The sequence below is a fragment of the Grampus griseus genome, assembly GCF_964374135.1.
Source record: "Grampus griseus genome assembly, chromosome: 20".
NCBI classification, from domain to species: domain Eukaryota; kingdom Metazoa; phylum Chordata; class Mammalia; order Artiodactyla; family Delphinidae; genus Grampus; species Grampus griseus.
In genome coordinates this window covers 42,412,042-42,439,491 of record NC_139014.1, presented here as the reverse complement: position 1 = coordinate 42,439,491, position 27,450 = coordinate 42,412,042, and the positions used below count along the sequence as shown (strand labels likewise).

The 27,450-nt window shown below is 43.5% G+C and overlaps 1 protein-coding gene across 3 annotated transcripts in view; it reads left to right on the top strand.

Annotated features, from left to right (window-relative positions):
• Positions 1–308: 308 nt before the first annotated feature.
• The window catches only part of ARHGAP44 (Rho GTPase activating protein 44), a gene marked incomplete at its 5' end in the record, with an annotated part of 142,179 nt that continues 115,037 nt past the window's right edge, over positions 309–27,450 (top strand). For all 3 annotated transcript variants that reach the window (XM_082679208.1, XM_082679207.1, XM_082679206.1), the window contains one exon: positions 309–361. In XM_082679208.1, coding sequence (XP_082535334.1) covers positions 309–361 — 53 coding nt within the window. The remainder of the gene's footprint in view (positions 362–27,450) is intronic.

The window sequence follows — 27,450 nt, the reverse complement described above, 5'->3', positions numbered from 1 at the left end:
GCCGGAGCTGGGCTGGGGGCAAGCAGCCGGGGCGGACCCGGCGGCGCCCAGGGCGGCCCGGGCGTTGGGATGAAGGCGCCGCGGCGCGCGTGAGGAGGAGGATGCGGCAGCCGGCGCCGCGGCGGCAGGGGGAGTAGGCGGTGGAGCCCCCGGGAGGGAGGTGCGCTCGGGGCCAGACGGCTCCGGAGGCTCCGCAGTGCCGCCGCCGTCGCCCGGGAGGCTCCGCGCGGGAGCCATGTAACCCTGCGGCGGGCTCCGGGCTGCTCCGTCCTCCCCAGCTCCCGGGATAGCGCGCCAGCGGGACCACGATGAAGAAGCAGTTTAACCGCATGCGCCAGCTGGCCAACCAGACGGTGGGCAGGTAGGTCACCCGCTGGCCGCCGCGGGCCGGGGTGCGCTGCGAGCCTGCATCCGCCGGGCGCGCAGGTGATGGAGCGGGCGCGCCGGCCTCCGGCCCTCCACCCTTCGCTCCCTGCCGGCCCTCGCCCCCTCGGGGCGCCGCTCGCGGGCGCAAGCCCTCCTCCCTGAACTTCCCGGACCCCTTCTCATGCTCTGCCCGCTGCTCCGGGGCTCCGGTTGCCAAGCGCAAACTGTGACGCATCCTTTACCTGCGTCCCCAGCTGCCCCTTCACCTCGTCCTCCCTGCCTTTCCCCGTGACTCCCTTCTCCCTCTGGCCCCAGAGCTTCCTGGAAACAGGTGTTCGCTCTGATGGCGCTGGAGGCCGCCGAACCGCGGTCGCCCTGCGAAGATGCTTTCCCCTGGGCCGAGTTCGGGGCTCCTCGGGGGTCCGGGGGAGTGTTGGGCCTGGTCGTCTTGGCAGAGCTGAGCCTGCGCCTCCTGCCGTGTTTGTTTCCTGGGGCTCTGACCGTATGAGATTCTGGATCTCTCTCCTGGCCGGGTTTGTCGAGGCGTTAGGTGGTGGAGAGAGCATCTGTAGGGGTGGGGGAAGCGGGGGCAGGGCAGGTGCTGGTGGAATGGCGCTGCTGTCGGCTTGGTTCTGAGACAGGTTTCAGCGCAGGGAGGGAGGGAGGCTGCGGAAAGGGAGGCCCAGCTCCTCTGGAAGATGAGTTAAGCAGAAGATCACAGCCAGGTAGGGGAGGGGGACCGAGGCCTCACAGTCAGGAAGAGCCAGGCCCTAGGACGCTGCGAGACCCAGCCGGCTGTGGCTGTCATCGCGGTGAAAATGGGCTACATCTGGGCTAGTGTCTTCAGAAGATGCTCCGCGGGGTGCCAGGCTCTATTGATGTTACAGAAGGGTTCTGGTGGTTCTCTTCCAAAGCTCGACAGGCTCTGCACGCAGGGTGGTTAGGTAGAGGGGATTTTTCGTGGAACTTATGTCCCTGGGGAGGGATTTCTGTTGTTGCTGTGGTCAAGGAATGCAGGTGTTCCCTACTAAGGCCGGCGGCAGAAAGCAGAGAACCCAGCCTTGGGTGCAGTTCAAGTGCGAGCTCAACACATCGAGGGCCCTCCGCTAGGTTTACCAAGAAACTCAATACCTTTCTTGGGTGGGAAATGGAGCCCGAACTGGCATTTGGTAGCGCGGGAGTGGGGACCTAACTGGGGACACTGAATGCCCATGTAAGCATACTGCCCTGATTATGGTGGGCATTTGAGGGCAGGGGATGTGGTGGCTTCGTATCCTTCCAGGGACGCCAGATGGTTTCCAAGTAACCATGTCTAAAATTGACTTGGATGCATTTTCCTTTCCCAAACACATGTGCTTTCACATGGGGGAGAATTTATGAATAGCAGAGTCAGATTAGCCCAGATTTCTGGCATGGCATTGCCACAGATATAGCTGCACACAGGCTGCCTTTGGATATGTTGGACGCGGAAGCAGTGTTGTCCTGTCTGGGTTGTTTAGCAGATGACAGTTGAGTTGACATGTCTTTGGTGACTTGATTTCTGCATCACTCTACTGGCTGGCCTCTGTCATCAGGTCATCGCACCAGACCAACCACGTGACCAAGAGGCCCCTGACCGTAGACTTGGATTGCCCTTCTCACTTGGTCCTGGGGTGTCTCTTTGGTGCTGGAAGCAAAATGGTAACAAGGTGTTCACGCTTCCTCCCTGGCGCCCCTGAAACACAGCTCTTTCTCTCTTCAGGACTTGTTTTGAAGTGGTAGGATTTACGAACCTTGGGCATAAAACCTGATTTCCACCCTCATCCATGGATGTAATGACCAAGGGAAAAAGGGAAGAAGTTGGGTTTCAGAACAGGAACCAGGTGGTCTTACTAATTTGAAAGCACGTTCTTGGAAGTCCAAGCAGCTGGTCACTAAGAGGTACTTTCCACTTGTTTATGGAGTCTCTGGTGGATGCTGGCGTGTGGATGAATTTCTGGCTCTTCGTCAGATGGCATCCGTGGTGTCCTGCACCGGGTAAAGTGGGGGCCAGCCCACTCTTGAGTATCACTAACTTGTATCCATTTTGGTGACATTCTGAGTGAACCTTTTAGAGCAAAAACCAGTTTGTGCCGCTTTGCTGCTTGAAAGCCTCCAGGGGCATCTCAGTGCACCAAGCGCCCCAAGTCTTTCCAGGGGTCTACAAGACCCTGTCCGACTTGACCCCCTCCTTGTCTTTCCATACTCCTGTTCCGCCCACCCGCCTGCCTGCCCCTCCTCCACTGTGCTCCAGCCACGATAGGCTTCCTTGCCCCCAACGCACCAAGCTCATTTCCATCTAGGGGCTTTGTTCGAGCTGTTTCCCACTTTCCCTGCCCAGCTGAGGGTCCGCTCTTCCCATATTGCCTTTTCTTCATCATCCAGGTCTTTAGCTCAAAGGCCTTTGAGAGCCCCCCGCTCCTTCACGGCCCCGCCCATTATCCTGTTCGTTTTTGTCACAGCACTCATCACTCTTTGAAATGCTTAGTTTTCTTTTTTTGACTTCTTACAAATACAGTACCACAGAATGTATAGATCGCCACTAATGCTCATTGTATATAGCACAGTGCCTTGTAGGCAGTTGGTGCTCAGTTCATGTTTACTGACAAGGTTAAAAGAGTTTGCCGTAGGGTCCATGCAGATAAATAAAAGGGGCAGCCTTTGTCTTACTGAGAATGTAGTGAGGCATGATGCTAACACTGCTTCTTAATTTCTTGAATCCGTGGAAGCAATAGGATTGGATGCTTGGAATTCAGGTGTGGGGTTGGTGGACCACCTAGTGGCGTGGCTTTAACAAGCCGCTGGATTCTTGTCCTTGCATGTCTTTGAAATGCCGACGTTCCTGTCTTTGAGGGAAGGCTGAGAGGTGGGCTGGAGCGGTGCCCTTCCGCACGGCTCTTCACCCAGCTCGCCTTCCATAAGTTGCGGGTTTGGGAGGTCTTCTGAATATAAAACCTCCGGAGGTCAGATCCAGTCCCTTTAACAACGTAGGAATTGCCGTGCTTACACGTACTCAGTGGAACTAACGGTATTTCCTCTTGAAGTGCTCACCTCTCCGTGGAGAGGGTACCAGCATCTGGGAAGAGTTTCAAACCCACTGCACTTAACTGGGAAAAGTTTCGTCTCCTCCTTGGTCTGCCTCTCCCGTCTTTGCACACATTCCTTCTGCTTTGGACTCTCTCTGTCCTTTCACTTCAGCTCATCCTCTGGGAAGCATCCCTGGCCCTTCAAGACTGGACCACCATGTGCCTAATGGTTCCAGCTAGCACCGGCTTTCGGGTGCGATGGATCTGGTTGGTTGGTTACTGACTACGGGATCTTGAGCTGAAATCTGCACCTTAGTCTCCTCATCTGCAAAATGGGCATAACAAGAGTTGCCCTGTGGTAATGTAATAGGGAAGACCCTTTGTGTTCTATTACAAGTCAGTCACTAAAGGGATGTTGCCTATAAGCTTAAATTACACATAATGGCCCATATCTGGGAACCCTGCCTCCCAGGTCATGATCATTAAGCTAAAATACCTTTGTTTAGCTCACAGGAAACATCCTGACCATGCCCACCTGTGAATGCAGGGAGGAAGAAATTAACACCTCCCTTCTGGAGGCTGACAGGAGCCAGAAAGTGTTTGGCTTTACCCCCTCCCCTTTTTGTGTAAAAGAAGCCTGAATTCTAACTCAGCCAAGACAGTTCTTTGGGGCACGAGTCCACCGTCTTCTGGGTCTGCTGGCTTTCGGAATAAAGTCATTATTCCCTGCCCCATCACCTCGTCTCTCGATTTATGGGCCTGTCATGCGGCGAGTAGCACGGGCTTGGACTCGGTAACAGTAATGTGGTAATTGTGGCAATGAGGACCTGAGATTACCCCTGAAAAGCACCCAACACTGTGCTCAGCACTAGGGCATGCTCCATAAATAGTAGCTCAAAGTATCTTTGGGCATATGCTATAACTGCTACTGGATTGTATGCACGTGGCATTCGTTCATTCTTTCCTTTATTCAGTAAATGCTTATTGGACGCCTGCTGTGTGCTAGGCTCTGGGCTGGTTCAGGGCCTCTTGCAGTGCAGGGTAAACAAAATCCCTGTTTCTCTCTTGGAATCTGTGTCTGCAAGGCATGCATTGTTTTTGTCTCGTCTTGTTTACCTTTCCCACTAGACTTCAAGTTCCTCGAAGGCAGGGATAACTGTCCTAATGCCTGGTGTATAGTCTGTTCTCTGAAATTCTTTGGCAGCCGAAGGCATGAGTGAGCAAGGGATCCCTGCATCGTAGACAGAGATGCAAGAGGCTCCTGACACCGGGCCTCTTTCATTTTGTGGTGGGCAGGGGCGTATAGAGGCGTGAACACAGCTGCACAGCTGGGCTTTGGAAGGACAGAGCAAGATATAAGGGAGGAACTAGTTCATGCCTGACTTACGTTGCTTTTTTTTTTTTTTTTTTTTTGCCTTCAGGAGAGTCTATCGGCTGCTGGGGTGAGAGGCATCCTGAAAGGCATAGAGTATTTTTCTTGCAAGTGGTGTTTGGTTTGTGTTGGGTGGAATTGGTGGGTTGGTCTCCCTGAGCTGAGATTTAGAGACCTGCTAAGTGACCGAGAAAATGGAAGTAAAACTGACACTTTGACCTGGGGAGGAGGAGGGTTTTTGTTTCAATCTGCACAGTGGGGGTCACGGTAGCCCTTGCCTCAGAAGACTGTTAAGAGTTAAAGGGAGCCTGGCTTACACCAGGTGCCCAAGAAATGGTCGGTGAGGTTCCTTGTCATTTTCTGCTTCTTGCCCATTCAGCTCTCCAGAAACGCTGGCCTCCCAAGTGTAAGGGGCTTCTTAGATTCCCAGGGCCGCTGCCCAACGGTGGCCGTCAGTGGACTCTGTGCTCTCGTGCAAAACGGGGGACATTCAAGAAGCCCAGGAGTAGGCAAGGAGCTCTGGAAGTGTGAGAGAGAGAGGCGTGGGAGGGCGGGAGCAGGGCCGGTGGGGTTGGATTCTTTGGTTTTCAAGTCTGTGAGTTGGTGAGTGGAAGGCCAAGTTTGGTCTGCACAGCCCCCGTCTTCCATTCCTAGACCGCTCAGCCTGCCACCGTGATTGGGCTCGGTTTCTGGTGCAGAGCCGGGCTGAGCCTCACTGCTGCTGTGCAGCTCTCAGGATGTCACTGCAGTCGCCAGTGGTACCCAGATGGATGCCGAGGATGCAGCAGCCTCTAGGAGCACTGGTGCTGCAGGCATTTTTTGCTTGGGCCACAGCAGCTGAAGCCAGCGAGGATCTTTTCCTTGAAGGTGTCTCTGAGACACTGCCTTGCCCATCAGCAGGCCTCCTGAGAGCCATGATCCAATCCATAAGGCATCATGGAAAGGTCACTGCAAATTAGTCATTGGACTGCTTGGCTCCCACCTCTAATTCCCTGTGAGTGGGACCACGTCCTCCTGTTAGGCCAGCAGGGCTGGGCAGACTCAATCCTGTCCCCCAAGGTGCACGTTTATGAGGTCTCAAAGCGAAGTTTTTCATCAGTTTTATGGAAGCCCATGTCTGGCCACCTGCTGTGGTGTGTCTGTGTGACAGAGAACAGAATGTACTCACAAACTGATGAACGGGCTAGCGAATCTGGAGGGAATATTCTCTGCTCCTGTCTCCTAAGCTCCTTGCTGTACAGCCCTCAGTCGTCAGGATTTCCTGCACAATTCTGTTCTCCCAGACCTGCAAGTCACTGCGAGGGAGCCATTCCTTTCAACAGCAATTAATGACTTCCCCTCCCAGTGGCCATCCAGCAAAGAAATGTATCAGTAGTCATTAGCGTTTTTTCATGATGGGTGACAAGGAGCAATTTTTTTTCTCTAGAAAGAGTGAATCCGTAGTCATGTGAGCAAAACAGTCATTTAATTTATGGTTGTTCCTTTTAGAGGGGATAAGTAAGGAGCTCTTTTATTGATAATCAAGAGATTCAAATGCTATGACAACATATATTTCAAATGCTATTTTGATAACGACAGCAGATAATACCCTGAGGCTTCGGCTCCCAGTGAAGTTAGTTGTGGGTTGGAGAGAAGCTGGGGGGCGGGTTGGGGGGAGCCGGGGAGAGTTAGGGCTCTCCTATTCGGTGCAGGGCTTCCCAGCAAGCTGGCACCTGGCACCCCACTGCCTGTGGGAAGTGTGTGGCTGTCGAGCAATTTTAAACTATCCTTTCTGTCCAGGAAGCAGATGTTTTTGCTTTCATTTTCCAACTTCAGGGTTTATTTTTAGGATAAATGTTTATTTTCCCACAGAATTCAATCTACTTTTTTTAAACTTTCTTTTTGGTTGCATAAGTGATACTTTATCGTAGAAAAGTTTTAAACTCATGGGTGGGCAAAAAGGCAAAAAAAAAAAAAAAAATCACCAGTAATCTCACTACCTGGAGACCACAGTGAATATTTTGGATATGGTCTTCCAAGTTTTTTCATAGGTGTATATCTGTTCTTAAAGAGCTAGAGATGGTTTGGTGTGTACTGTTTTGCAACCTGATTTTTCCTCCTTTGTTTTTTTTTAAAAAAATCCATTTATTTACTTTTAGCTGTGTTGGGTCTTCATTGCTGCACGTGGGCTTTCTCTAGTTGCAGCTAGCGGAGGCTCCTCTTCGTTGGGGTGCGCGGGCTTCTCATGGCGGTGGCTTCTCTTGTTGCGGAGCATGGGCTCTAGGCGTGCGGACTTCAGTAGTTGTGGCACATGCGCTCAGTAGTTGTGGCTCGTGGGCTCTAGAGCGCAGGTTCAGCAGTTGCGGCGCACGGGCTGAGTTGCTCCGCGGCATGTGGGATCTTCCTGGACCAGGGCTTGAGCCTGTGTTCCCTGCATTGGCAGGCAGATTCTTAACCACTGCTCCACCAGGGAAGCCCTGGCAGGTGGATTCTTAACCACTGTGCCACCACGGAAGTCCCTCCCACTTCATCTTGAATATCATCCCATGTCAATAATAGTGTGTCTCCAGCATAATTTTTCAACGATATAATATTCCGTTAGAGTCCGCCGGTTTCCTTTGGTAATCATGTAGCAAATATATCCTATGGGTTTACTTTCCTAGGATGAAGTCTTAGAAATAGAATTGCTGGGCCAAAGAATATGTAAGTTTTTAAGACTGTGAATGTACGTTTTATATATATGAACACACACACATATTCTATTTTCATCCTCAGAAGAATTGCTAATTTCTTCTCCCCAATTCTGTCAGCAACTAATATTATAACTTTGTTAATTACCTGAATAAAACCAAAACCTCTTTTCTCCTCTCAAATTTCTAGTGAGGTTGAGCATTTGTTATGTCTGCTGGACATTCATGGCCTTTCCTGAGTTGCTGCCTAGTCCTTTGCCCCACTTGTTTAAAGTCATGTTCATAACTGTTTTCTTACTGACTTTTAGGTAATTGTTAATAAGCACATACAAGCTTTGTCTTATGCCATGCACATCTCCCTGTAGCTTTTTCTGCCTTTTATATTTTGTTTTATGTCATTTATAATATTTCGTGATCTCAAGTCTATCAATTTATGGTTTGTGCTTTAAATGTTATGCTTTGGAACACTTTTCTCAGCCTAAGATGACATAAATATTTATACATTTTCATTACCATTTATATAATTTTATTTTGCCATCAAATCTTCAATTCATCAAATTCTTTAATTTTGGTGTGGGACATCACGTAGGTGTCACATTTAGTTTTTTTTTTTTAAACAGTTACCGTGATATGAAATTGAATGATGTAACTCATACCCACTGTATTGAAACGTCATCATTATTATGTACTAAAAGATTTCATCTACTTGTGTCTGTTTGTAGGATTCTAGTTTGTTCTCTTGACCTGCCAGTTGGCAGGGATTTAAGGTGGGCTCTACTGCCCAGGTGAGCAGGGATGGGTTGGTGCATCCCAGGCTTTGGGTGGGGGGTGCAGTGGAGTCGGTCTGGGCCCCTCATCTCAGCTTCATCTGGGGAAGCTCCTTGGCTTGGCAGTTAGGACTCAACAGCTTTGCCTAAAAATCTTGTTGTGCCTTAATCAGAGCTAATTTACAAATTGCTTTTTTATTTAAAAAAAAAGTTGATTATATTCTTTTGGCTTCGCTCATTGGTTTATTCTTCCTTAGTATCTTTTAAAACGTATGCATTAAGTTGGGGAAAACTGACAGTTTTGCAGTATTTAGTATGATAATTCTTCCCATCTGGGAATAGGGTATGTTTATTCAAGTCTGTTTATGATCCTATAAACTAGTTTTTGTCTACTTGCGTCCTGTATAATTTTGCTTCTGTGCTTTAGGTAATTTGTCATTACTGTAGACTTAATGTTTGGAATCTTTTGTTATGTTTTCCTTACTCTTTATTGCTGGAATGTAGGAAAGTTATTGATTTTTGTATATCTTAATCACCTTCATAAACTTTCTCATTATTTTTAAGTACTTTAAAAAATTGAGTCTATTGAATTTTCCAGGTAGCAATCATAAATATTTTCTACAAATAGTAATTTTGCTTCTTCCTCTTCAGTATTATATTTATTTTATTTTCTTGTCTAATTGCATTCTCTAGGACTTGTAGAACAGTGTTAAAATATTGGTTAATAAATGGCAAAATGTGGACTTCCCTGTCTTCTTCTTATCCTCTGTGGAAATGCGTGATAATTGGTTTGAGAGATTTTATTTTTTAATCATGTTACATGCTGCATAAATGTATTTTACTTTGAGTTTTTCTTTGGCATTAAAGTTAAATTTGATTATATTATCATGGTCTTTAGAGATAATCATGTTTTTCTCCCTTAAGTTATTAATATATTCACTCAGTAATTTATGCCACAGATATTTATTGAGCACTTACTACGTTCCAGGCATTGTTTTCTGTGCTGGGGATACACCAATGATTGTTCCTACAGTTCCTGCACATGAGGACCTTGTGTTTTACATTCTTGAACCTCAGTAGATTTTCTAATATTGAGCTCTCCTTGCCTTCCTGCAGTTGATCTTATTTGACTATGGTTTGCTAATTATTCTTATACAATGCTAGATTTGGTTGTTTTATTTAGGATTTTGGCATTCAGTATTCATATATGAGAGCCTGTGAATTCTTTTCTTATGCTAAACTTGTCACATTTTGATAACACTGTAAAATGAACTGTCAGTTTTCTTCTTTTTCTGTGCAATGGTGAGGTAAGGAATTACTTGTTCTTTGAAGGTTCGAAACGACTTTTCCAGGACATTCTTTGGAGGTAGTTCTTTGACAGCTTTCCCAATTTCTTCAGTCATCATTGGACTATTTATGTTTTCTATCTTTTCCTGAGTCATTTTTAGTAACCTGTTTTATAGAAAAGCATTAATTTTGTGATGATTTTAAAATTTAATAGAATCTTTTTTGAGTATATACGTGTATCTCCTTTGTCAGCCTAATTTGCATTTCTCTCTTTTCTTACCTGGACTAGCTTTGCTAGAGTGTTTCCTGCCCCCCACACCTAATCAGCTTTTAGGTTTAATCTAGTTTTATAAAAATTTCTTTCTCGTTAGCTCTTGATTGGTGCATTTTTTTCCCTATTTGTAGTAAATTCTTCTTTAATTTTTAAATTCCTTCCTCCTGATTTCCTTGGGTTTATTTGTTCTTTTCCTAGCCTCGAGTCTTCCATGTTGTCTCAATATTAGGATGTTAGGTTCTGCCATGGTAACACCTGCGCTTTGGAACCTCAGTGGCTTAACATAGCAATAGTTTGTTTTAAGCTCGTGTGATATGTCGTGGGAGTCAGGGGGCTTTCCAGGACAGTTCTCCATGCATGATTCAGTGATCCACCCCCAATCTCAATACATGGCTTTCAGTCTCTACTAAAGGTGAAGAGGGGATGTAGAGATGGCATCCTGGCTCTTACATACCTTGACCAGGAATTGACAGATGTCACCTTTGTTTACATCTCATTGGCTTGAACTAGTCACAAAGCTCCCCTGGATAAGACTGGAGGAAGGGAGCCTCTGCCACAGGTGAATAACCAGGAGTATATCTCTCTCCTGTCCCACTGCCTGTCTTTGAAATCCTCCTTGTACCCCTGCTCACTCCAGTCCCTTCTGGCTGCTCTCTCCTTCCGTGTGCAGCTATGAGAAAGGTCATTCTTTGTCTCCATCATAGGAGGGTGGCTGTAGATTCTCACGGTGTCCAGGAATCTGTCAGATCCTTCAGAGAGGAGCGTCCTTAGGATAACAAAGTTTTCTCTTGCTGATACCTACCATCTCTCATGTCAGAATTTGTGTTTGTGTGTGTGTGTGTGTGTGTATATATATATATATATATATATATATATATATATATATATATATATATAAATTTTAAAACCTTTTTACAGTGGGGAGAGGAACCATGAGAACAGAATTTCTCATCCTGTCACACTGGAATGACACCTAATGTATGGGCTGATTGCCAGGATTAAATAAGATAATAAATAGGATATCCTCAGCCTGTAAGCACTCAATACATTATAGTTATGACCACGATCCCCTGCTGTGCTGAAAGCCTCTTTGACATGAGACACTTGTTCAGGCCTTATTTATATTCTTAAGTACCTGAAAATTACAAGTTGCAATTGATACCCATTTGTCTTGTTTTCCCAGATCAAACCCAGTTTTTCTATGTTTAGTGGCAAACATGAAACATCTTGAGATATTAATAATACTGGTGGCCTCAGTCATTTCAAACTCACTGTGACTACTAGTTATTGCATTCCTCACGATGGTCCATGTTAAAACCCTCAGGATCTTGGTAGCTTAGGCTCTGGCCAGGCGGGACTGGGGGTGGCCCCTCAAGGACCCAGGCTTTGCTCCACGTGCACCTCTGTGATGGTAGTGGGTGAATGAATGAAGATGTGGTGAATCATACATTGGCTCCTAAGGTTCCTCCTGGAAGTGACCCAGGTCACTTCTCACATTCATTGGCCAGAGAAGATCACACACCCCGTGCCACTTGAGCTGGGGCAGGGAAATCCAGTCCCTCATGGATTCGGAAGAGCAGAACCACAGAAGCCACAGCTGTGTCCCCTGTCGCCAAGGACTGGGCTGTGTTCTTTATAGGCATTATTTTTATTGGCTCATGGCAACGTGGATAGGCATGGGGTGTTCTTTGTAGCTCCATTTTGCAGAAGTAGACTAAGAAAGGGGCAGACCATAAGTAGGTTGCGTCCTAAGTAGGTCAAGTACAGGCAAATGCTCCCCCTGGTCCGCTGTCTCCTGAGGGTGGATCTTAGCAGCCTCAGGGTCCTTCCAGTTACTTCAGTTTAGGTGGTTCTGGAAATGCTAATGGACCGCTCTTGACATGAATAAAAATAAAACTGTCACATTCATTTAAGGTAATGGAGTGTCTTGTAGGTAGCCAACCACAAAGAGCATACAATGAAAACCTGCCGATAGAAAATTCTTCACTTTGTTTCCTCACTGCAGTTTCACCAGAAGGGGTAAGAAGAGGACCCTTTGAAAGTACTTTTTTTTTTTTTTAAGCTCTATGTTGAAAGAAGAGCAGTTTCTGTATCTGCAAAAGCCCCTACAGACTCCTACATAACGAATAAACCAAATAGGGACCTTTACAAAATAAGGACTATGAAAAGCGGGCAGAGCTTTTAGCTGTTTGCTTATGGGCACTGTTGCTGCTCTTGGTTGAGTTTTCATAGCTGCTCTTGGTTGCGTGTGTCCTCCAACAGACACTTTCATGTACTTTACAGATATTCCTGTTGCATCCTCACAGCGCCACTTCAGAGTAGGTTCTGATCTGTCCTCAGTTGTCTGCACAAATCTCTGAGCAGGTGAGTATGTGTTGCTGCTGGGTGCATAGTTGGTAAGAGAAGGACAGTTCTTAAGATTTGCTCCCAGATCTGCTGGCTCTGACACCAGCGTTCTGTATCGTTGTACTTTAATGATTCTGCAGGAAGGGAACAAGTGGAAAACTTTCAGTGTCTAACGTTAGTGGGATGATTAAGTAAATTCTGACACATCTCTGCAGTTGTAGCAATCTTAGTGTTTTCCTAACATTCAGAAAAATTTAAGGGCTTTTGAGAAATGTTTAAGATAAGGAAACAGGGTACAGAAGTGCATACATAGTTGAGACTGTACACTATTTTTTTTTAAAAAAAGTACATAGAACACGCTGGAAGGAAATCTGGAAGGACTGGACAGTTCAGCATGTAGTGTTTACCTTTGGGTAGGATTAGGAGTGATTTCGTTTCTTGCTGCTGGTACTTTCTAAAAATTTCCAAATTCTTTAAAATGAACGTTAAAAACAAAACAAAACAAAACTCTTGCAGGACTCAAAACAAAGAGGGAAAATGTAAAATGTAGCTGGAAATTCTCATACTGATGTTTTAAGTTTGGGGCCCTGAAAGGTCTGATTAGAAATATGTTTGAAGTTCTCCTGAACCTTAGTTTCGAACATGGGGAACTTCTTATGGTCATGATCTGGAAAGGTCATGATGTCAGATCTCATTTTACAGAATAAAATAGTCTGCTCTTAGGAAGTGATGGGCTAGTAGCCTTTGAGGGTGGCTAATCTCCAAGACACATCACATTTTGAAATTGTCTGCATGACTTGGAGCGGAGGACCAGTGGTTCCCCGTGACCTATTAGGGTTCTCTGGTTGCAGCAGTAGAAGGAACTAATTTAAGCCAAAATGGAGATTTGGGAAGGATGGGGGTGGCTCAGAAAATCAAAGGAGTGACCAGGTGCAGGGCGACAGGACAGCTCTTCAGAGGCTACCTTCGAAAGGGTTACTTCCCTGCAAATGAACTTATTTATCAAACAGAAACAGACTCACAGACATAGAAAACAAACGTACGGTTACCAAAGGGAAGTGGCGGGGAGGGATATATTAGGAATTTGGGCGTAACATACACACATTACTATATATAAAGTAGATAACCAACAAGGACCTACTGTATAGCACAGGGAACTATACTCAATATATATCTATATATATATATTTTTGTGGTACGCGGGCCTCTCACTGTTGTGGCCTCTCCCATTGCGGAGCACAGGCTCCGGCCGCGCAGGCCCAGCGGCCATGGCTCTCGGGCCCAGCCGCTCCGCGGCATGTGGAATCTTCCCGTACTGGGGCATGAACCCATGTCCCCTGCATCGGCAGGCGGACTCTCAACCACTGCGCCACCAGGGAAGCCCTATACTCAATATTTTATAATAATGTATATGGGAAAAGAATCTGAAAAAGAATATATATATATATATGTATATATACACATATATATAAAATTATATATATGTGTATAACTGAATCACTTTGCTGTACACCAGAAACTAACGCAACATTGTAAATCAACTATATTTCAATAAAAAAATAAATTTAAAAAGTTAAAAAAAAAGGGTTACTTCCCAGTTGTTTTCTGTCATTGGGCCACTCAGGATTCCATTGCAGAAGAGAGTCTCATTGGCTTGGTTTGGGTCATGTGACCTGGCCAACCCTTGGGGACAGTGGGAGGGTAGAGAGTTGACTAGATTGCATGCCCACACAGACTGCAAGTGGGGAGAAGCAGTTCCCAAAAGGAAAATTAGAGGCTTCTGCCCAAAGGACCAAGAAGGGATGGTGGCTGTTCAGTCCACCCGGATGGTTGACCAGACCCTAATCAATGACATCAAAGACTCTACCTTGGTCACTTTGCCAGGGATCTGTGACCTTAGCCGTGACATAGAGGGCATGTTTCTTGGTATTCCGAGGTCATTCCTCACCCCTCCGTATCCAGTCAGTTCCTGCAAATCTCTCTCTGAATTATAATTTATCTATCAATATATCTGCTGTTTCATCTCTGATTCTTCATTGTCATCTGTGTCCCTACCCTTGACTATTGCGGTGTCCTCCTTATTTGTATTCTTGCCTGGAATCTCTTCTCTCTGGCTGCCTGCAACACAGGGCATATGATGTTTTTGAATACATGGACAGAAGCATGTCCTTTTCCTTCTTTATCAAGTTTTGTTCTGTGGGAAAAAAATCCTTGGACTGTGAAGAATGTGGCACAGTGTAGATTCTTCTTAGGAACTTACAGTCTATATTTCTATTTAAGGCTCTCAAGTTCTGTAGGAAAGAAAACTGTTCATCATTTGTATCACCTAGAATGCTTTTAATTATAGTAACAGATGTCAATCCAGAGAGACTTAAACAATAAGGAGACTGTTGCAGGTGACAGGGCGTCCAAAGGTAGGGAGAGTCCAGGGCCCTGTGATCTGGGCCCCTGCTGTCCTTCTCCCCATTTCTCTTTGCTTTGCCTTCACCTGTGTCTTGGCCTTTTCCTCAGACTGGCTTTTTTCATGGTCACAATATAGCTGCTAGCAGCAACTGAGGTACTTTGTTTTCATGCCTATAAACCCACAAAGGACAAGGGAGAGAGATGCTTTGCGAAAACTGCTGCATACGCTTTAGAATAAAATAGAAGGAAGCTTTAAATCTGAGTAGAATGTTAGAGATTATATTATTAGATTAGATTATATATTAGAGCAGCAACGGCACATGCCCATCCCTGCCATTCTAAGGAGAATAAGTCATAAAAAGTTCTTGAGTGTGATAAAAAGGTATGAAAAATGGAAAGAAACTCTAAACTGTCATTACTTTCAGATATGATTGTTTATGTAAGAAATCCCAAAACCCTGCAAAGAAATAATTAGAATTAAGAGTTTGTCAAGTTTGCTCCATTCAAAAGAAAAGGGTGAACATATTCATATCAAATACAGTAAACTTCAGATCCAGGAAGATTACAGCGATGAGGAAAGATATCAATATTACATGACAGTAAGAGGTTCAACTAATCAAAAAGACATAATAATCCTAAATGAGAACAGAAGTTCAAAATACATGCAGCAAGAAGTGATAGATTGAAAAGAGAAGTACTCAAATCCACAGTAATAGGTGGGGACTCAAAAGCTCTTCTCTGGTATTGATAGAATTAGTAGACGGAAAATCAACAAGGATATAGAAGAATTAATAACAGTAGAAACTAACTGAATCTATTTGGCATTTATAGAACACTTTTCCCAATAGCAAGATGATGCATATTCTTTTCAAGTGCCCCTGAAACATTTACCAAGGTTGACCATATCGTGGGTCATAAAATAAATCTTAAATTTAAAAATCTGAAATCATGCAAAGTATGTTTTCTGGCCATAATGGAATTCAACTAGAAATCAATGACAGAAAGATAACTAGAAGATCCCAGTGTTACACAATATGCTTATAAGTTATCCATGGGCCAAAGAGGATAATTCATGGGAAATTAAAAAATATTTTGAATGAAACTGAAACTAGAACATCAAAATTTGTAAGATACAGCTAAAGCTTAGAGGGACATTAATAGCATTAAATGCTTACATTAGAAAAGAAGAACAGTCTCAAATCAGTAATCTAAGCTCTCACCTTAAGAAAATAGAAAAGTAAAAAATAAACCCAAACCAAACAGAAAGAAGTGATAAAGAGGTGAATGAGAATCAATGAAATAGAAAACAGCGAAACAGTAGAGAGGATACATGAAACCAAAAGCTGATGTTCTGAAAAGATTAATAAAGTTGATCTCGCAAAACTAAGGAAAAAGGTGAGAAGACACGGATGACTAATATCAGGAATAAAAGAGAAGATATCACTGCAGCTCTGACAAGTTATTAAAAGGATTAAAAAATACTACAAATAACTCTGCACCTAAATTGGACAACGTAGATAAAATGTACCAATTCCTTGAAAACCACAAATTACCAAAACTCACCAAAGAAGAGTCAATATAACTGGAATTGTCTTATATCTATAAAGAAATTGCATTCTTTCCAAAAACAGAATGCCAGGTCCAGATGGTTTCATTGGTGGTTTCTACAAAACACTGAAAGAAATAACATCAGTTCTACACAATTTCTTTCAGAAGAGGAAAGAGAGGAGAACGCTTCCCACCTAGTTTGTGAGGCCAGCCTTACCCTGATAACAAAGCCAGACATACACATTACCAGCAAAAGAAACTGTAGACCAACAGCAGATCAAATATAGCAATAAATAAAAAGAATCATGCACTATGACCAAGTGGGGTTTATCCCAGGAATGTATGATTGGTCTAACATTCACAAATCAATGTAACCTCCTATATTAAATGAAGAAGAAAAACCAAATGCTCATATTAACTGGTATAGCAAAAGCACATGACAAAATTTAAAATCCACTCATGATAAAATCTCTAACTAGAAATAATAGGAACTTGAGTCTGATAAAGGGTATCTAAGAAAACTCTGAAGCTAACATCATATTTAATGGTGAAAGACTGAATGCTTTTCCCTTAACCCTGGAACCAAGGCAAGGATGTTCTGTTACTTCTATTCATCCTTGTACTGGAGAGCCACACCAGTGCAAACAGGCAAGAAAAATAAAAGATATACAGATTGGAAAGGAATAAATAAAACTGCCCTATTTATAGATGACCTGATTACATATGGATAAAATACTAAAGAATCTATGAAAACGCTCTTAGAACTAATACGTGAACTTATCAAAGGCTCAGGATGCAAAATGAACATACAAAAATCAATTGTAGGGGCTTCCCTGGTGGCATGGTGGTTAAGAATCCACCTGCCAATTAGGGGACAGGTTTGAGCCCTGGTCCGGGAAGATCCCACATGCCGCGGAGCAACTAAGACTGTGTGCCACAACTACTGAGCCTGTGCTCTAGAGCCCACGAGCCACAACTACTGAGCCCTCGCGCCTAGAGCCCATGCTCTGCAACAAGAGAAGCCACCGCAGTGAGCCACTGCGCACCTCAATGAAGAGTAGCCCCCGCTCACCACAACTAGAGAAAGCCCGTGCACAGCAACAAAGACCCAACACAGCCAAAAAGAAATAATAAAATAAATAAATTAAAAAATATATATGTGTTTAATTTTAAAAAGTCAATTGTATTTTTAATAACTTGCGGTGACCATTTAGAAATAAAATTTAGAAAACAGGAATAAATCTAAGAAAATATGTGCAGAGTCAGTATGCTGAAAACTTGAAAACAATGATGAAATAAAGAAGACCTAAATGGGGAGACAGATCATGTTCAAGATTGCAAGAATCAACCTAGTTATGATGTCAATTCTCCTTACATTAATCTATAGGTTTAATGCAATTCCAGTCGAAATTTCAGCAAGATATTTTTATAGATACAGAGAAGCTGACACTAAAATTTGCAGGGAAAGGCAAAGGAACTAGAGTATCAAACACTTTTGAAAAAGAGGAATATTGTTGGAGGGATCATACTACCCAATTTTAATAATTACTGTAAAGCTACTGTGATCAACACAGAGTGGTAATGACAGAGACATCACTTAGATCAGCTGAACAGAATAGAGAGTTCAGAAAAGGAGTCACAAATATGGTCAATTGATTTTGGACAAAGATGCAGAGACAATTCAATGAAGAAAGGATTGACTTTTCAACAAATGGCATTGGAACGATTGGATGTGTTCTTTTGGGTCTGGCCGCTTCTCTCAACACATCATTTGTGAGATTCATTCACGTTGTAATAAGTATCAGTAGCTTATTCGTTTTTCCTCCTCTTTAGTATTTAGTATATTCAGATATACCCGCAATTTGTTTATCCATTCACCTACTAGTGGACATTTGGGCTTTTTCCAGTTTTTAGGTTTTTTTCTTTTTAAATGTGTTCTGAACATTCTTATGCAAGTCTTTTTGTGAACATAGGCTTGTTTCTTTGGATACATACCCAGGAGTGTAATTGCTGGTCAATTTTATAATAAACTGTCAAATGGTTTTCCAAAATGCTTGTGTCATTTTCACTCCCACCAGTTATGTGTAAGAGTCTATTTCCTCCATACTTGTGACAATACTTGGCATTGTCTGTCCTTTTGATCTTTGTCACTCCAGTGGGTGTGTGGCTTTAATTTGCATTTTCCCTAACAACTAAAGATGTTGTACACCTTTTCATGAGTTTATTGGGTATTCAGATCTCTTCTTTTGTGAAATGTATATACAATCTTTTGCTCATACTTAAATTAGATTTTGTGTATCTTCATTATTGGTTTCTAGGGGTTCTTTATATATTTTGGAGAGAAGTCCTTTGTTATATTATTACCAGTACTTTCTGCCAGTTGTTGGCCTTTTCACTTTCTTGATGTCTTTTGAGGAGCAGAAGTTTTTAATTTTGATAAAATCCAAGTTTTCTTTTATGGTTAGTAGTTTTTGTACCTTGTTGAAGAAATCATCACCTACCCCATAGAAAATATTCTTCTATATTTTCTTCTAGGGGTTTATCATTTTACCTTTTACATTTAGGTCTAAAATTCACCTTAAATAGGTATGTGAGTATGTTGTAACATAGGGGTCAGTTTCATCTTTTTTCTAGATGAATAGCCCGTTTTCTCCAGCAACATTTATTAAAAAGCCCATCCTTTCCCCATTACATTACAGTGTTCTCCTCGTCATAAATCAGTTGATAGTACATGTGGGTCTGTTTCTGGACTGTATTTCTGTTGCATTTTACCCATCTTTTTAATGTTTTAAATATTCTTTTGTAACTACTCAATATCTAGTAAGACATTTTAAAAACCACAACTAAAGACGAAAAAAGTTACTGGTTATAATAGGTGGAGACTATTTCATTAGGATTTACACAAGATTGTATACTTCAAAAAAATGACTTTAAAACTTAAAAATCATTCTTAGATTGTGGGCCATACAAAAACAGGCGACGAGTTGGATTTGCCTACTGGCCATAGTTGGCCGACCCTGCAGTAGGTTTTCATTGACTTCCCTTGGCCTGGGAGGGAGAGTGGTGACACCCCTTCAGGTACCTGGGTTCAAACTTCTGTGCCTCAGAGAGTTCAATGCCAGCAGGTCTCTGGAGCACCAGTAAGGCCATACTCTATTTAATAAACCATTACTGTTAATTATTCAGAAATTATTCAGAAAGAAACCAAAGTCTGGAATGCAAGTCATTTGCAAACCAGGATAGAATCGTCTCATCACTTTAGGCCCTGAGTAGAAGTGATGAAAGCTGAACAAAGACAACTGTGCACAGCAGTAGAGCCAGAAAGAAGATACCCTGGATAATGACGTTCGGTTCCCCGGCTGCCCTCCTTGCCTGGGGACGCCATCATCTTTCTCTTCCCAAGGCACATATCTGATGCTGAGGCTGGACTTAGGTAATTGTTAAATGTACGAAAGAGGCAGTTGTTCTGCTGCACAAGTTGATGGCAAGGCCAACAAGAAGTGTTGGATCTATCCTGTTTTCTTAAAATAGCAAGATGGTGATAGTACTGGGGAGACCTTTTTCTGTCTCTGCTGCGCTGCACAGATAGATTCTGCTTTTCTAGCTTCTTTCATCCACGTAGTCTCCTAACTCAGAAATCTGCTGTGGTTAAATACCAACTTAGTGTAGACTCTCTAATTATAGAGTAATGTTCTGTCTGGCACTCTTGGCATTGGAGATCAGCAACAGCTGGTTTCTTGGGAGGGCATGAGAATCTCAGGTTCCTTTAATACTTCTAATCACCTTGCAAACCACTGAACCCTCTTGAAGTATTTCCCCATGAGATTTTTTTTTTAATTTATTTTTGGCTGCGTTGGGCCTTCGTTGCTGTGCAGGGGCTTTCTCTAGTTGCAGCGAGCGGGGGCTACTCTTCGTTGCGGTGCACAGGCTTCTCATTGCGGTGGCTTCTCTTGTTGCAGAGCATGGGCTCTAGGTGCGTGGGCTTCAGTAGTTGTGACTCGCGGGCTCAGTAGTTCTGGCTCGCGGGCTCTAGAGCTCAGGCTCAGTAGTTGTGGCACATGGGCTTAGTTGCTCTGGGGCACGTGGGATCTTCCTGGACCAGGGCTCGAACCTGTGTCCCCTGCACTGGCAGGTGGATTCTTAACCACTGCGCCACCAGGGAAGTCCCTCCCCGTGAGCTTTGTGCCTGTATCTGAGGCGGTAAACCCTGCTGTTGGAAGTGACTCAACGAGGCAGGTTGGTACTCCTACAAATTCTTTACCATCCAACTTGAATGGGCCCCTGTTGCTGCCTCTGAATCCTACTGTTTGTCAGATCAGCTCCTTCTGTCCTTCACCAAAACAATAGTACTTCCCTTTCCTACTTCCCTCAAACTTCCGCATCCCCAGCCCTTTCCCTCACCACAACTAACCTCACCTTCTACTTCCTATAGAAAACTGAAGCTCTCCCAGATGGATGGGATGGCCTTAACTTTCCACTGTGAAGTCCAAAGACCACCTCTCTGTATTCTCTCTTCCTTCTCACCTTTTCCAATGGAGGAGGAATCCTTTTTCTCTTCTTTCTATCCTTCCATCTGTGCTGTGGGTCTCATCTCCTCCTGAACCTTATTATGTTATCAGGTCTCCCTTCTTATGTATATTCAACTACTTTTTCAAACAGTTCATTCCGTCAAGATGTGAAGGTGTTCAGTCCTTTCCATCTCAGCAGCAAAACCTCCCCTGACACTCCCACACCCTGACTTACTTCTCCTCTTTTATAGCCAGACTCTTTGGAAAGGTGTCTATTCACAGCCTCCATTTCTTTGCCTCCTCTTTTTTTTTTTTTTGTAAATTTTTTTTATTGAAGTGTAGCTGATTTACAATGTTGTGTTAATTTATGCTGTACAGCAAAGTGACTCAGTGATACACATATATACATGTATATATGTTATTTTTTCATATTCTTTTCCATTATGGTTTGTCACAGGACATTGGATATAGTTCCCTGTGCTCTACAGTAGGACCTTGTTATTTATCCATTCTACATGTAATAGTTTGCATCCACCAACCCCAAACTCCCCGTCCATCCCTCTCCTTTCCCCCCACCCCTTGGCAACCACAAGTCTGTTCTCTACGTCTATGAGTCTGATTCCGTTTTGCTGATAGGTTCATCTGTGCCATATTGTAGATTCCACATATAAATGGCATCATGTGGTATTTGTCTTCCTCTTTCTGACTTATTTCACTTAGTATGATCATCTCTAGTTGCATCCGTGTTGCTGCAAATGTCGTTGCCCCCTTTTCACTCTGTATTCCCCCCTGCCTGGCTATTGGCCCTATTCCTTACCCACATGCGTCTGCCTGAACTCAGTAAGGCACCAAAAAGGCACCAGACTCCATATTGCCAAATCCACTGGACATCTCTGAGTCTTTACTGTTTAACGTTTCAGCAGCCTTGGTTGATCACCTTTTCTTTTTTTTTTTTTTAATTAATTAATTTATTTTTGGCTGCATTGGGTCTTCGTTGCATTGAGCGGGGACTACTCTTCGCTGCGATGTGTGGGCTTCTCACTGCGGTGGCTTCTCTTGTTGTGGAGCACAGGCTCTAGGCGCACGGGCTTCAGAAGTTGTGGCACGTGGGCTTAGCTGCTCCGCGGCACGTGGAATCTTCCCGGACCAGGGCTCGAACCAGTGTCGCCTGCATTGGCAGGCGGATTCTTAACCACTACGCCACCAGGGAAGTCCCTGATCACCTTTTCTTGAAGTGCTTTTTTCTCTCCCTTGGCCTCAGTGATACTGTATTCTGCCGGGATTCTTCCTGTTTTTCTGGTCATTCCTTATCTGTCTCCATTGCAGGAAATAATGGATTTCCTCACACATCATTCTACAGTCCCTGCGTATGCAATATCCTTCATGCCCTTGGCTTCAGTGACCACTCTGTGCAGGTGAATGAATGCTCATAAGCCCTCTTGGAGCTGCCTTTGGTAGAGCCCCAGGTCCTTAATACACCATGGAAAAGAGTTTGAAATTTTCTGTGAAAAAGTAATATGGTTTTACTGACATTTTAAAAAGATTACTCTTCCTGCTGTGTGCACAGTACATAGTCGAGAGGCAAGAGTGGAAGCAGGGAAACCTCTTAGGAGGCTAATATCCAGAAAAGAAGTCATGGGGGCCTCCAGTTAGATGTTCAAATGTGCCTTAAACTCAACATTTCCAAGGCCTAATTCAGGCTTCCTTACTGTTGTGTCTGCGGTCAACACCCATCCAGTTGGATGAGTTAGAAACACTGACCCCCACCTGTCTTAGTGTGTTCTGACTACTGTAACAAAATACCATAGACTGGAGATCTTATAAACCCTAGAAATTTATTTCTCATAGTTATGGAGGCTGGAAGTCCAAGATCAGGGTAGCAGCATGGCCTGGTTCTGGTGGGAACCCTCTTCCTGGTTCAGAGCTGGCACCTTCTCTCTGTGTCCTCACGTAGTGGAAGGAGCTAGGGGGTCTCTCTGAGCTTCTTTTATAAGAACATTTATGTCATGCATGAAGGCTCCACCTCCTAATATCATCATCTTTGAGAGTTAGGATTTCAACATATGAATTTTAGGGGGACACAGACATTCAGACCATAGCATCACCTTTTCCTTCCAATTCTGGCCCTCTTCTATTCTGTTTCATACGCAGACTTATTGAGTCTTCACAAGGCAGATCTGATGTTATCCCCAAACTGATTCCTCTCAGTGCTTTCCCATTGCTCTGAGGATAATGAACCCCATGTAAGGTTCTTCACGATCTGGCCTTGATGTACCTACCTGACCTCCTTTCCTACCTGCTTCCTTTTGCTTCTGAACTGCTCTGTCTTCTGCCTGAGTCACTCTCTGCCACCCTGACTGCTGTTGCCTGCGTATCTCCTCTTCTTCCAGAATCTTGGCTGAAGTATCTCTTTTGGTGAAGATTTCCCAGAGCACTTGACCCCAGTTGAGGTCAGATTCTCTTATTTCATGTTCCTATAGAATCAGATTTCTTTCCCTTTTGCAGGCTAATCTTAGTTTTAAAATATATGTTCACTTATAGAGTCTTTTGATTACTATTTTTTTAATGACACAAGGAACTGTGTTCACCGGAGTTCTCCAGAGAAACAAAACCAATAGGATGTATATATGTAGACAAGAGAGAGATTTATTTTAAGGAATTGGCTCACGTGATTATGGGATCTGGTAAGTCTGAAATCTGTGGGGCAGGCGAGTAGGCTGGAGAACCAGGGAAAAGTTGATGTTGCCATCTGGAGTCTGAAGACGGTCTGGGGGCAGAATTCATTCTTTCTCAGAGGTCCTCAGTGTTTTCTGTAAGGGCCCTCAACTGATAGGAGGTGGTCCACTCACACTGTGGAGGGTGCTGGGAACTGGATGTTTGTGTCCTTCCAAAGTTCTTTTGTTGAAACCTATTTTCCAATGTGGTGGTCTTTGAAATTGGGGCCTTTGGGAGGTGATTAGGTCATGAGGGTGGAGCCCTCATGAATAGGATGAGTGCCCTTTTATAAAAAGAGACCCCAGAGAGATCCTTCTCCCCTTCTGCCATGTGAGGACACAGTGAAAAGACAGCTGAACCAGGAAGTGGGCCCTCACCAGACATGGACTGTACCAACACCTTGATCTTGGACTTCCCAGCTTCCAGAACTCTGAGAGTTAAATTTCTGTTGTTTATAAACCACCTAGTTCATGCTGTTCTGTTACAGCTGCCCAAATGGACTTAGAGGGTAATCTGCTCTGCTTCAAGTCTACTGATTTAAATGTTATTCAAATCTAAAAAATACCTTCACAGCAACATCTAGACTGATGTTTGACCCAAAACTTGGTGCTGTAGCCAAGCCAGGTAGCCACATAAAATTAACCATCACAGGGACCATATCTGTTTGAGCCCATCATTGCATCCTCAGTGTCTATCACAGGGCGTGATATGTAGAAGGCACTCAATAAATATTGATTATGTGGCTTTGGGAGTGTTAGGTTTCTAGATTTTCTATCTGCAGCCAGTGCCAGTGGGAGTAATGCATCTGTGCTGCATGCACTGTTCTTTAGCGTCATTCTTTGTGTTCGTTCTAAAGTATATTATTATTTTTTTTAAATTATTTATTTATTTATTTTTGGCTGCATTGGGTCTTCATTGCTGCACGTGGGCTTTCTCTAGTTGCGGTGAGCAGGGGCTACTCCTCGCTGTGGTGCACGGGCTTCTCATTGCGGTGGCTTCTCGTTGCGGAGCACAGGCCAGCTCTAGGCACGCGGGCTTCAGTAGTTGTGGCACGCAGGCTTCAGTAATTGTGGCACGTGGGCTTCAGTAGTTGTGGCTCGCAGGCTCTAGAACGCAGGCTCAGTAGTTGTGGTGCACGGGCTTAGTTGCTCCACCACATGTGGGATCTTCCTGGACCAGGGCTCGAACCTGTGTCCCCTGCATTGGCAGGCGGACTCTTTTTTTTTAACATCTTTATTGGAGTATAATTGCTTTACAACGGTGTGTTAGTTTCTGCTTTATAACAGAGTGAATCAGCTATACGTATACATATGTTCCCATATCTTCTCTCTCTTGCGTCTCCCTCCCTCCCACCCTCCCTATCCCACCCCTCTAGGTGGTCACAAAGCACTGAGCTGATCTCCCTGTGCTATGCGGCTGCTTCTCACTAGCTATCTGTTTTACGTTTGGTAGTGTATATATGTCCATGCCGCTCTCTCACTTTGTCCCAGCTTACCCTTCCCCCTCCGCATGTCCTCAAGTCCATTCTCTATGTCTGCGTCTTTATTCCTGTCCTGGCAGGCGGATTCTTAACCACTGCGTCACCAGGGAAGTCCTAAAGTATATTATTGATAAACACTTTCCTGCTTCAACAGATCTCTCTTATTTTTGACAAATCTGCTTCTTTATAATTCATTTACAATCCCTCTTAGATTGTTTCTCTTCCAGCTCTTTGAAGGAGTCTGGTAAGGAAGCCATCTCAGCCATTTGACTTAATCACTTGATTTCCTCTTCTCTGGTCTTCTTCCTCTTTGTGTCTTTTGCCTGTTTTTTGGGTACAGAGCCAGAGCCAGCCTTGTTACCAGTGTCATTGGACCGTGACTTCACCTAAGGAGGTCACTTCATTTAAATTTCCCAGTGCCCTTACATTTTATTGGCCATTTTGGCTACAGCAGCACATTGTGCTGAATTTTCTATTTCTAAAATCCAGCTTATCCTCCTGGCTCCATCTCCAGAGTTTTCTGTTTCCGTCCTGGGTGCCAGACACCAAGACGGGAAAGCTTGGAGTCATCCTTGTCTTTTCCACACCCACAATCCCCGTTCAGTTCCAAGATTCTCTTGATTCTTTCTTGATACGGTCCCTCCAAGTTGATCCTTTAATTTTTCCATTTCTTCCAAAGAGGACTCAAGGGCCCCTGCCATGGGAATAGATTTATCACCGGTGTTCCTACAACTGTCCTCTCCCAGCCTCAACCCACTGTAGCCACCAATGTCAGGTGAGCCTTCCTAAGTGTCATCTTGAGAACATTCTCTTCTCCCCAGCTCTCGACACCCAGTCACTACCTTGAAACTTGTTTAGTAGTCCTCCTTATATACCACGTGATTCAAACTGGATTGCTTTTCTTTATTGGACCTTCAGCACAGAGGGTTAAGTTAGCTTCTCAGATCGTGGCGCACATCCTCTGGTCTGTCTGTGTAAGCCTGTTGTCTTTTTAATCTTTTTATTTTCTCTTTCCCCATAAAAACAGTTTGAAAGTATTGTCATTCGTCTGTGTGCGTTCTTATAAAATATGTACTGTAATTTTGGGTGTTTTAATTTACATGAATTGTACTCTAGATCTCATTTTGTTCTGTATATAGCACCGCTTTTCAGATCGATGCACGATGCAATGTGAACATACAGGCTAGAGCTTCTAATTACTGTTTTTCTTTTAATCACATCATAATCTGTATTTATTAGAGTTTAATATTTCTCACTGTAGAGAATGTATTGGTTGATTTCTTTATATTTCATGGTTCATAATGCTCTTGTGATTGATATATTATTATCCTATATTTTATAGTTGGATTTTGCTGCTGTAATGAGATTGATTGGGGAGGCAAGTTATCCTATATCAGCAACCTTGATGAAGTCTCTTATTAACTCTCATAGTTGGTTACCTACTAACCTTACTTTGAGCCAAGTTGCTAAACTTACATCGAACCATATGACATTGCTGATGTCTGACCATTTTTGCCTATAAAAACTGTAATTTCAAACAGTTTAACCTAATAGAGCATCATATTATCTACAAATAATGATAGCTTAAAAAAATTTTTTTATACTTATTTTTTCTTTTCCTAAGTGTTTCAGAAATTCCAGACCATGTTAAATAGTGCTGATAGTATCATACAGGTTTCTGGTTTATCATTTTGTTCTAGGTTTTTGTTTCATGTATAGGTACTCTATCAAGTTTATCAGGTTCCTTCTTATCCTCATTTGCAATGAGGTATTTTTATTTATTTGTTTGTTTTAAATCACAAATAGAAGTTGAATTGTATTAAATGCTCTTTCTGCATCTATTGAGATAATCCTGAGTTTTCTCCTTGACTATACATAAATGTACATGAAATCAATAAACAATTTTTATGTTGAATCATCCTGGACTTACTGAGATAAACACTACTTAATTATGTATTTTTAAAATACACAGTTGGACTTGCTTAGCCAGTATTTTATTTTGGATTTTTGGATCACATTCATAAGGAAATTGGCAGGAACTCTGTTTTCTTATAGTTCTTGTGTGGCTTAGGAATTCAGTTCTCAAAGTTTAGTCTCATTAAATAAGTTGGGCAACTTTATTTCTGTTTTCTGGAACACTTTGTATAAGGCAGGTATCAAATGCTCTTTGGAAGGCAGAACTCACATGAAAACTGTTGGTTCTTGGGGCCCACACTACCTGTGCATCCTAACCTGTCACCCTGCTCAGCTAATCAGGCTGGTCCCTCATTCCTGTTTCCATCTGAGTGTGTTTCCTCTCACTGTTCTTGATTGACCAACTTTCTTTTCCTCTGCGTATCTAAACTTTATCCTCTAAAACCCACAGTACACCCCAAATCACTCCTGAAATCCTCTCTGATGCTCCCAGCCTTCCAGCAGCCCTCCTAGTTTTGACTTTCTATAGCATTTATTGTCTATTTCACTTTTTTGACCCTTAGCACAAGCTACATTGCACAGTTATTTTTCCCCATGTATATATGTGTCTGGGACCCCCTCTGGGTCACCTCTCCCAAACCTGGATTTTAAGCCTCAAGCATAGTGCCTCGGTTTTATTATAAACTCTAATTGTTTTGTTTTATCTTTATAAATTTATTTTATTTATTTATTTTTGGCTGTGTTGGGTCTTCATTGC